At 42.3% G+C, this 12,228-nt stretch overlaps 1 protein-coding gene across 1 annotated transcript in view; it reads right to left on the minus strand.

Annotated features, from left to right (window-relative positions):
- The window catches only part of rims3 (regulating synaptic membrane exocytosis 3), a 28,495-nt gene extending 22,824 nt beyond the window's left edge, over positions 1–5,671 (minus strand). The window contains exon 1 of the mRNA XM_061093159.1: positions 5,407–5,671. Coding sequence (XP_060949142.1) covers positions 5,407–5,671 — 265 coding nt within the window. The remainder of the gene's footprint in view (positions 1–5,406) is intronic.
- Positions 5,672–12,228: the final 6,557 nt, after the last annotated feature.

A 12,228-nucleotide genomic window follows, 5' to 3' on the forward strand; every position in this document is an offset into this window, starting at 1 on the left:
GTCGTTAAACTCTGTCAGCCGTTCCTACATGGCAGCAGTCTTGAATTAAAAATCATTTAAGACCGGGACCCAGCTCCCTACGCAAAGTCAAAGCATCTTGTTAAAGGTTTCACAGAATTAATAAACACCTGTAACAGTACGAGACGTTTGCGGTGCTCGGACGGAGCGGCTGAGAGGATGTGGAGAGACGAACAACAAGTTTGTTAAGATATTTAAGTGCATTGAAATAAGTCACACCCCCTGCCCCTCAGTCTTTACCAAGCCTTTGTGTGTGTCCTGTTTCTCCCTCTGTAGGACTGAGGTGTTTTTGGTTTGCTGCTGAGGTGCAGAGCGAGAAGCCCTTTCTGTTGTAGCAGCAGAGTCTGTAATTATACCCCACAGGAGACATCTTGGAACTGAGTGCCATTATCATTGACATACAGCCCCAATGCACATTAGCTGCTGCTGCTGCTGCTGCCACTGTAACAATCCCACTTCAGAGTTCAACACACATTGATGAATAGAGCAGTGTACCAACCTGTGAGAGCACACCAGCAAAAAACCCTTTGCTGGAGTGGATTATGCTAATGTTATTATTCTTACACTAAAATATTCACTCCTCTGTTGAATCTGTATCAGGAATCAACAGCAGCAGGAAAGTATTTAACAGTTTTATAATGTGCACCGATTACTTTGTAATGTTAAAACAAAGCAAAGATCATTAAATGCATCTCCCGTTGAAAATGCAGCTTTTATTTGGATTAAAATGTGATTTGCAACTTTAAATCTAAAACCATTAAAAACCCTTAAAACCAATAAGATAAGAAAAAAGCGAGTAAAAAAGGTACCATGGACTAGACAGGGTGTGAGACAGAAGTAATAAAGAGAAGAGAAGATCAATTTCAGAGTTGACATCCAACAAAAAAAAGTAAAGAAAAGTAAAAGTAAATATTAATATATGGAGCTGTTCAGGTCTGGATTGTGATCATAGGTCAGTAGTTCGGAGCTGGTAGGATAATGCAGAGTGGATTTACAAAGTACTTCCTGTTTCATGGCAAAATCAGTAGGTGGCACTATTCCACTGAGGAAATATTGACACATAGGGCTGTTCAGGCTTGGACTCTGATCATGAGAGAGCAGTTAAGACAACATCGTGTCCTTTGGCGAAGGGTGAACCTTCGCCGCATCTCAATGTTTACACGGTTTGAGGAAATGTCACAATTCTGACCCTGGTCCAATGACTTGACTGAGCTATTTTGAGCTGTATATTGAAAAGCAGCCAGGAGCAGTTCATCAATATAACTTCCTGTAGCCAGCAGGTGGCACTGGGATTTTAATCATGATTTCTGTGTAGATGTCATTAGGTCGCGACTCTTGTCTTACATGTCTAGTTTGGACACGACTGGACCAAATATGCCTGAGATACAAAAGCTTGTGTTTTGATGGCATGTAATCAAACTTTGACGCCAGACCACGATCACACTGTGTGACGAAAAATTGATCTTTGATTCAGTTTTTATCTCCATCTTGTTGAGATGACACTCAACTCAATTTGAAGTTGATCTGATAAAAGCCCAAGGACAAGTTCATCAGAGTAAAATTGTAGAAAATGGCCAAAATGGCCACCAAAGTCAAAACGGCGGGCTTCCTGTTTGGTCTAGCATATCTATCCAGGCAAGTTTTTAGTTTGTCATGAAAAGACACATGTCCCTATCGAATTTTGTAGATTTTGGTCAATCGTAGTGCCAGGGCTGTCCTTAAGGGGGCGCAGGTCAGTTATTTTGCCATGCCCATTCCTTAAATCCACATGAATCCAGACAAGTTCAGGCTCCAATGATTCACTGTGATTTCTTTGTCAGGTGAAGATTCTCTAATGTCTCTGCTGATCTCAAACAGAAAAATATTATTATTATTAATATTATTGTTTACAAAATCTTGGTTCAATTATTGTGAGACAATTTCAAGGTGTGTTAGGGGTTTTATGACAAAAAATGAGTCAGTTGTACTTTCAGATCCACAGGACACTCTCAGGGCAAATGATATCAAGACTGCCAAGGATTCATTTTTAGATGTTGATAGAGAGTTGAGCTGTTGTTTAAAACGATGTACAACAATCTGGTACAAATGAATGTGGTAGGACTTTGCAGTGATGTCAATGGAACATGATACTGAATGACTGAAACTGGAAAACTGCTTTTTTTTCAGTGAGTTACATAAAAAGACTCAAATTTGCTATGACTTTACTCCTCTGTCTTAAATGATGATGGTGAGAGGCTGCTATTAATGCATCATAGCCAATAAATGTCCGTGCCTTGTGAACTTTAAAGATCTTTTAACATTAAAGTCACTTTAACCCAGTTCTTACGACAATATCTTTGCTATCTTTGACACATGTAAAACCTGCTACTTGTGTCTGGTACACCCGTAATAATTAAACCTTAAAAAGGGCTACTATTCTGCATACGTATTATGTGTGCAATGCATTGCAGTACACTGTTTAAAGGACATTGCCTTTAATCAGTGTGTTATGAAAGCAGCTTCCTTTAAACAGGGTGGCAACTAAGGCACTGCTGAGGAGGGGTAAGACCATGCTGTAGCTTTTTTCAATAGTGTGTTAAAACGTGGGAAAAACACGAAGTGAACGAGAGAAGGAGGAGCAGAGATCTGTTTCTGTTCGGAGGAAGTGAATCTATTCTACAGTCAATGGCACCAGGTGAAATGGCGCAGCAAGAAAATCAACTGGACAGAGAAAGATTCTGCTGTTCGATCTGTCTGGATCTAATGAAGGATCCGGTGTCTACTGGCTGTGGACACAGCTACTGTATGAGCTGTATTAACAACTACTGGGACAAAGGGGAGGAAAGAGGAAGCTATAGCTGCCCTCATTGTAGACAGACCTTCACACCGAGGCCTGTCCTGGTGAAAAACATCATGTTAGCCTATTTAGTGGAGGAGCTGAAGAAGACTGGACTCCAAGCTGCTCCTGCTAGACCTGAAGATGTGGCCTTTGATCAGTGGCGTAGGGGAGGGGCCGCCAAGCGATGCCCTGCGGCGGGGGCCCCCGCGTCTTGGGGGCCCCCTTACGTTGCGAAAGGGCCCCCGCCACCTCATTGCTGGGGGTGGCCCGGGATTTTGCACAACACCACTGCCTCTTATGTCTGCACTGGGAGAAAACAGAGAGCTCTCAAGTCGTGTTTGGATCGTTTGGCCTCTGGTGAAAAACAGCTGCAGCCTCCTTTTTGGTTGCCTACTTTTAAGAGGCCCAGGATGTGTCATCTGGGGTACTTTGTGGACTTGACTGCAGCTTCATTGTCTATAGATCGACGACAGGACATTCTGAATCAGACAAGGACACAGTTCTTACAGATTGTGCCTATAGTGGATATTTTACTGCCACAACTAGAGCCAGAGACCAGAGCTGACTTCTTAAAATATTCACAGGAAATCACAATGGATCCAAACACAGTAAACAAACATCTGTTATTATCTCAGGGAAACAGAAAAGTAACATATATGGACAAAGCACAGTCTTATTCTTATCACCCAGGCAGATTCACACGTTGGCATCAGGTCCTGAGTAGAGAGTGTCTGACTGGACCTTGTTACTGGGAGGTGGAGGTGGATCCGTGGGAGATGGGAGTTCGTGTAGCAGTCACATACAAGCATATCAGCAGAGCAGGAGACTCAGACAACTGTGTATTTGGATGCAATGATAAATCTTGGGGATTAGATTGTTTTAGAAACGGTTATACATTTATATTTAACAGGATCACGACTCCAGTGTCAAGTCCTGCTTCCTCCAGAGTAGGTGTGTACCTGGATCACAGTGCAGGTGTTCTGTCCTTCTACAGTGTCTCTGTCTCTGACACCATCACTCTCCTCCACAGAGTCCAGACCAAATTCACTCAAACTCTCTATGCTGGAGTTGAGATTACTGATGGTGGCACAGCTGAGTTCTGTAAACTCAAATAGACTTGAGTCATTAAAAGCAGGGATTCAGATTCTGTGTTTAAATCTTTAACTTCTTTGGTCTCCATGTTTGTTGATCAAAGTCGTGGTGACGTTTCTGTAGCAGAGATCAGCTGTCAATCAAACACTGACCCTTCTTTATCACACATATTTAGTTCTCACTTTGTAAAGACAGAAATCGATGATTACACTGACATGAATGTGTTTGAAAGAACTAACGTTGCTGTTGTTTTCTAAATCAATGTAGAAATCAGGTTCTGTGATGTTTTAGAACCTGTATTTATCCAGATCATCATCAATGAGCTGATTATTTGTTCTTTGTGTGAGATGGAGGTGAAACAAACTGATTGTGTGTCCATGAAATCACTGAACAAGAGTCACTGAACAGACTTTACTGATGAAATGATCAATGAACTCAGAGCGTCCGCATGTCCAAAAAATCTATGATGCAGATGTATAAAAGCAATACAAATCTAATGTGTGAAGAAACTGAAAGTTGAAATAAAGAATAAATCCAGTCTGTTCTTTTGTCTTCATTCCAGGATCTCATTCAAAGCTGATGTAGACAAGGAGTGAAACTCCTGTGAGAGATTAACTGAGGCAGTTTTCCTCCTGAAACTCCACAAACCTCAGTTTTCACCATCAGTCTCTGTCTTTGTAGCTTTTCTACACTAAAACAGCTTCATTGCAGAGAAATGAGCAAAGTTTTCTTCCACTCGCTGATTTTCAATAAACCAGATCTTGTTTGTGATCTTAGTGGATGAAGAGAGTTTGTCACACAGATTTAAAGAAGTGGAGAAATAATGGTTTGGTGAAGTTTCAAAGTGAAGACGTTGAGTTGGGTCCTGACACACATGCCACATATTGGAGATATTGTGATGTTATGGACTTGAGGTCGTTCCATTTATCGTGCTGTTGATTTTCATGAGGATGAAACTTCACAATGAGTTTGTCGTGTTTCTTCAGTGTTTCTCATCGTCACCGCACGGACAGACGGTTCTGGATTGTACAGTTTGAATCAAGACTTGATCAAAACTTCTTGACACCAAATTTGTCCGAGGTTTAACCCACAAAACAAACTTTGCTCCTCGAAGTGGTTTCGTAATTTATGTTGCGTTAAAACATTTGCTATTTACAAGTAGCTCACATTTTCCTCAGTGTAAACATCATCGGTGTGGAAACGCTCGACCTCGGCTCCAGGACACAGCCTCCCTAGGGGAATCCAGGTAAACTGACCCCAGCTCAGTGACTCAGGTGAGGAGGTGTGGTCGCTAATAATAATAACAATAATAATAATCCTTACAATTTCAATAGGGCCTCCCACCGTCAGTGCTCAGGGCCCTAATAAATGAAAGTGGGAACATTTCAGAGTTGACTTACAACTGAGAAAAAAAGTAAAGAGGGAAAGTATATTTCAGAGTTAACATCGAGCAAAGCCTTTTCAAACTGTTATCTGACCTTGCTGGTTGAGCTGCTGCGTGCTCTTGCTCCACTGTGACAACCCCACGATGGCCACCATCTTGGCGCCCAGACTGGAGCGCCGCTTCTTGTTGCCGGCCAAAGACGTGGAGTCAGGGCCTCCGCTGCCGGGACTCTTCTCCAAGTTGTACATGGCCCCCGAGATGCTAGAGGAGCGCACCACGTTCCGGGCCGCTGCGCTCAGCCCGCTGAGGCCGCTCATCCCGCCAGGGCTGGGCACCTCCACGGAGCTGCTAAGCATCATGGTCCCGCTGTAGGACTGGAGGGCCTGATGGGCTGGGAGGAGGGCGGGACAGACAGTTAGACCGGGGCTGGGGAGAGAGGACAGAGAGAAAAGACAGTACAGGTGAGGGTTGGAGACCAGACTGAACAAGCCACATAAAAAACATCTTGATGAAACACTGTATAATATCTTACCGCTGCAGCAACAGCTTCCCAGGGCTGAGGGACAATGAGTCTCAATTTCAACCACAGTTTGGTTTTTAATTAAATCCCCTCACTTATTGCCGAGGCAGCACAAACGAATTCCTACTCTATAAGAAGACAAATACTAAGTGAAAAGCCCGGACAAGTCTTTCTGATCTCCAATAGTTTTGCAAAGTGAGTAAACAAAGAACATAAAGGTCAGCAGGCGAGGACAGTGCAGATGGCACCAGGGTGTTCAAGTGAGTTAAGAAACATCTCACAAACACACACACACACACACACACAAATGTCAGCGCTGGCATGCTGTTGAGGGGCGACCCTGTCAGCTGGTCTTTGTCTTGTGTCTTTGTTTTTATTCTTATGCTGTATCTGACCTTAACACTGACAGATGAGAAACTCTACGGCTCTAATCATCACTAGGATGGCTGATTCCAAGGAGAATACAGATGTGTGGGTTTGTGTGCATCCACCCAACTTTGATCAACTTTGTAATACATAATGGACAGACACAGAGGAGGCCTCTGAAGACATGACAGTTTTATGATGAGTCAGCGAGCACAACAGCAGCAGCCTGACAACCAAAGCTTCTTAAAGGACTTCAACCATTGCTAATTGTATATTTCAAATTGGCCTTTTCCTACTGTAACATGTGACAAAAGTAGAATTTAGCAACCAGTGTAGTTTCTTATTCCTTCACTCTAACCTTTGACCGCTGTCCACAATCTTATTAGTTAAACTTGGGAGGCCAAAATGTGAAGAAATCCCGAGAGACACACTTGAGATATGATGTTCAAGAACCCCAAAACATGTTTTGTTAGGCCATCGTAATCTATTGACCACCTGAATCTAATCAGTTCATCTGTGCCTCTAAATGACTATTTGTGCTAAATTTTAAAGGGTTTTCTTTAGGTGTTCTTTAGATAACATGTTCATGAGGCAAAAAGGGTTTGCAAGGTCACTGTGATCACTTCATCTTTAAGTCTATAATCATCCATTATTGTCTCTTTCTTCATCACCTATCCCTCTTCTCCCCTTCTGTTATCATTTTCACAATCTCACAGAAAGTACAGTCAATGCTACTCGTGCTCCCAGTGATAATTCTAACATGCTGATGCTTAAACACCACCAGTTTTACATTTCATCCAGAGATCCCATGGAACAATTCAAACATGTATTTCGCTGCTGAAGCACTCAGTGCCGAGGATGCAAATCATAAATAATACAAGTACAGTGAAGTTGCCCTTAATACGTCTTTGAAGAGTCAAATGTAAGTGTGCCGTGCTTCAGACCTCAGTGAATCACCATCACTGCGCTGCTTTGTCACACCACCACCGCCATGTTTATGCTTACAGTACAAAAACCCTTTCCCCAACAGCACTTTGTGAAGCAATGCATTCACTCTTACTACAATTACCAAGTGCTACTGAGGACTTATGAAGTCAGGCAGCAAAGGGTACATCTTGGCATTTTGTAATGAAAGTTGTAATAATTACCTGAGGAGGAAGGAGGGGGCGGGGGGGGCAGGCTGTCATGCTTTGTACAGAGGTGCTGCAGTGACATTTGTTAAGGGGCGAGAAGGGAAAGTCAGAAGGAGAAGCGGGGATATTCAGGCTTGAAACCTAAATTCAGGTGAACCAATGTGTCCTTATTTCCTTCCTCAGTCGTAATCCACTTCCTTGCTCTCTCCTCCCTCTCTTTTCTCTTCCAGCCCGTGTGCACTCTCTCACCAGCTCTCTAGGGGAGCCTCTGTGCTTTGAACACACAGTGAGAAGAGCGGCAGAAAAAGGAGGACGGGGGGGCAAATAGACGGGAGACATTCAGAATAAAATGTCGGCTTTCAGAGAGGCGCGAGGACAGAGAAGAACGAGGGAGCGGTGAGGACAGAGGGAAGGAAGGAGAGGATGCTTCATAATGAACGGACGCAGAAAAACACAGGAGGAAGCCGCGGCCTGATCTGTGAGGAATACTGGAGTGAACGAAGGAGGAGAACATGACAGTGATAACGACTGAGCCATGCATCCAAAAATGAAGCCAAAGCGGCTTGATTGTCCCCTGGTGGCTTGCTGGAGTATAGGTCATAATTCCCGCCACCTCAGGTTAGCGGAAGGAACATAGACCCGGAACATAAGAAGTAAAAGTACACGTCAAACACAAATATCTCAAAAATGGTGTCGGCCAATTTTCACCCTGATGTTCAGGTGCTCATTTCAGGTAGTTTTTTTTTTTAATTCCTTTTTTAATGCTATAAAAAAAACAAGGTGAAACGACATGATTTTCAGCTGAGATTGACTCGTGATTGGTCGAGCACTTGCATTGATGGGATCATGCTACCGGGGCTCCGTGCTGCAATCGCTACCGTCTGTGCAGACTCTGGCTCCAAATGCCCAAGAGGGTGGCAGTCGTATCCAGGATATTTTTGCTTCATTTCTGGATAGTGGGAGGAAGTGAAGAGGTGTCATCCCTCCTTGTTTACAGTCTATTGAAATCCTCTGTCTGATCGCAGAGTTTTTCCAAGTGTGTGGTTTTCTGTATAGCATGTGACCGAGTCTTTCTGAATGATAGCTCTGATGGCCCCTGAGCCAAGTATGTCTGTCCAGACTTGTAAATTGATGCAGAGTTGCACAGGAGAGAAAACATGATCTTCCCTTTTCAGTCACTCCCATAAAGATATGGCTGAGCGATCCATTAACGGACCCTCTTTAAAGCTGCTCTCTACAGACAGGGCACACCGCCACTGCTGGTATTTTAATTAACCTACAGTTTAGCTGTTAAGTAAAGAAGGAAGTCGGTGTTGGCAGAACAACATACACCCATAATACATCATTTATAAATCGGATCATAACCAGTGACGTCTCCTATTCTCGTTTTTTCTTCCTATTCATTGGTTTTACCCATTTCTAATCTGTCTTTATCTATTGATTACGCTCATTCTTTCTAATTTATTATTTTTAGCGTTTGTTGTTGGATGAGTCTATTTGGATGCGTGTTTGCCAACAGCTTTTTGATTTGAGCCAAATTTCCCATGTGGGACGGCAGAGAGGCAACTGAGCTGAGTCATAAATAAACAAATAAATACAAATATCTGTCAGCAGTTTTGTGTCTGCCATTTGTCATCTGTCACATGTAATCAGCTATTTAAAAGAATCAGCATTTTATCTTATTGAACGAGATCTCTAGGCATGACACATGACAACATATTTTTTATTAAATTACAAACAAACAACATACGACAAAGGTACTCATCTTCAAACGCTGCCTTTTGTTATTGTATTGATTGAAGGACCCCTAACAACCAAAGTTACATATTGTACGTTTAAGGAGCTGATATTTTTCAGGCCAAGGTGTGCTTCTGTCATTTTCTCAGGTAATTTGCATCAAAATCTAAACTACAGGATGCAGCACATGCAATATATCCTACATGTTAAGAATGTTTTGAAAATGATCAATAAAATCTGAACAACTCGATTATAAATCTCTCTCTGAAAAAAAGGTGTCCGAAAGACAAAGGGAGATGTCTGAGAAGATCAAATTATTGAGATTATCACACAAACTTACATACATCTAGGATATTTACATTCCAATAACAGATCCGGTTTTAACACTGCAAAAATGTATGATAAACAATCTTACTGGCAATGTGCAAGGACAGACAGAAGCTGTAATGCACTTCCTGCTGAGGCTACCATGGAAACTTGCATGTTACGACATTGTGTGTGTCTGCCCAGTGCCTGCTGCCATTGTGTTAGGCCTGGTGTTGTTGTGTGTATGTGCATGTGTGTATATGTATGTGTGTCTGATGCATCCCTCTGATCATAAGGGGGGTTCTGAAGGCGAGAAAACAGACGGTTGGTTTTCCAACTACGCCGCAAACACAGAGGACTGTGAGAATGCCAGGCTGTGGGATGACTGAGAGCCAAATGGATCACACACACAAAATCCCACACAGCGAAACCCACCGTAGTGCAAACACACATATGCCGCACTGACTGTATGTGCCAGAGTGTGGTAAAAGAAAGAGACATAATATTGAATGACAGAGAGCGCTGACACCATCTTGGCTGATGGACTTGAATTAACATCCAAATCTTATGTTAAAACACTCCGACATAGATTTTTTGATTCCAGTGGCACGTTGACTGAGAGAGTTCAGTGGATCAGACACAAACTGACCAGATACACTCAAAGTACCATTAAATATTAACAAACTTCCTATTTCACGCTTTGCAGAGCAATAATACGGTCGGCGATCATGCACTAAAATCTGAATCATATGCTAATAGCTGTGAAATGAACAGAAAGCAGAGTTGACGAGGAGCCTTCGCTTTATCCCTCCCATCGACCCATCACCTTTTTATCCAATAAAATCTTTAATGAAGTGAGTCGTTGAGTCACTCCTTTGACATAACCGTGAGACAGCGGACATAAATCCGATCCGTTACACCATGTTTTAACACAAACTGCTACTGATGAATGCTGAATGAGCCTTGGCAGGGAAGCAGAGGTTTACACTTTCTCTATCAGAACTACAAATACGGGTCAAATTAGCCCGTGTCAGGATGTTTAAAGATGCAATATGGTATCAATTGCTCAATTAACCACCTTACCTTCAGAGACATCAGTGAGTCACTGCAGTGTTCACAGATTGTTTTTAAATATGGACAACGCGTCTTCACTTCCTCTCACTATCCAGAAATGAAGCCAAAATATCCCAGATACCGACGCTACCATCTTGCTCCGATTAGGTCATTGGGAGCCAGAGTCTGCACAGCAGCAATTTGGGCAATGGAGCCGTGTTAGCAATGCACCACCGATACACATCAACCCATCGCAAGTCAGTCTCAGCTGTCGATCATGTAATATGATATTTATTTCCCTAAAAACTAACTTAAAGCAGGCAGAATTCATGACATGTACTGCAGCCAGCCACCAGGGGGCAATCAAGATTCTTTGTTTTTGTTTTTAGGGGGCTGTCCATTTTTATACATTGTCAATGAAAGTGGCTAGTCTGTGTTACATGAGAGAATGGAGAAGTAGTGTAGCCCAGTGAGCAAGAAACAACATCCGATGGCCAAGAAAAAAGGAGTGATGTTAGAGAAGCAAAACACGGTTAATATTGGTGTTATTTTTAACCACTGGAGAGAGCTCTTGACAAGTAAAAGAAATGTAATGCTAGATGAACAACAAGTTTTCTGAACTGGGGAGTAAACAACGGAGGATTGATAACGTTAAAAATTTAGCAAATACTATGAGGACCTTTAAGGTACGTTTTAGGTGCTGGCATGATAACATTTGTTAAGCTAGTACACAAAAGGAGTCATGTTCCATTGAAACCTGATTCTTTTTTGCAGTTATAAAAGTGTGGAACTCATCATAAACTGTGGTACATTTTTATCAACCTCAGATGGGCCAATAAAATTTTACAGTGGTTTATCTAAACCACATTATTTGAAGGTCAAACCAAAAATGATTCCACCGTAATGCATTGACCTACTTACTTTCTTATGAAAACTTTACCAGTATGATACGTGGAAACTGAGCTTGACAGCTTAGCCTGTGAAATGATGGATGTTTACTTGATTTTCTGACTGCTCATGTTTCTTCCTATATTGGATCTGCAATTTCTAGATCTCAGTAATTACCTTTGTGAGTAGCCTGTAATGTACAATCATGTACATGAAACCTGAGATGTGCTAAACTAGAATTATTCAGGCTCTCTTTATATGAGCTTAGGAAGTTTGACCCTCCACTCCTTTGTGTTCATAGGATGTTAGTTCATGAACCAGACATGCAGGAATCACAAAGACTTTTGGGAAGTCGGCGGTTACGTGTTTGCAGGAATAACAACTACATGAAAATATCTTTCTAAATACGGGCATGAAACCACACACACAAACACCGATAACCATCAAATCACCAGAGTATCATTTAAAATGTTCATTCACTCATCCCCCTGCTCCCCCCTGTATTCAACACTAATCCATCCACAGCTGAGCTCGCAACAGAGTGTTTTCATCTCAGCAGTGAATCAAATACCATATCCAGGATTGAAGCCAAAAGCCTTTTGGAGAAGTGAGACCTCTCTCATATCACTTATCGTCCCTCATCAGTCTCTGAGTTTTGCTGCACAACACCGTGGGAAATCTGCTGTGAAAATGAGACACATCATGTCACTGTGTTATCTTCTTTTTCTCCCCGCAGGCACACGCAGTCCAAACAAACTCCTGTTTAACTGTTTTATTTATTTTCTTCACATGTAAAAAGTTGCATGTGGGGGAGGGGGGAGGGGAGAAAAGTTCAATTCCTTACTGACTCATCTCTCACCACGTCTGTCCGGCCACTGAACACATTCTCGTTCTGCCCTCAATCGCCATCAAA

Source organism: Limanda limanda, chromosome 19, assembly GCF_963576545.1.
Source record: "Limanda limanda chromosome 19, fLimLim1.1, whole genome shotgun sequence".
NCBI lineage: Eukaryota > Metazoa > Chordata > Actinopteri > Pleuronectiformes > Pleuronectidae > Limanda > Limanda limanda.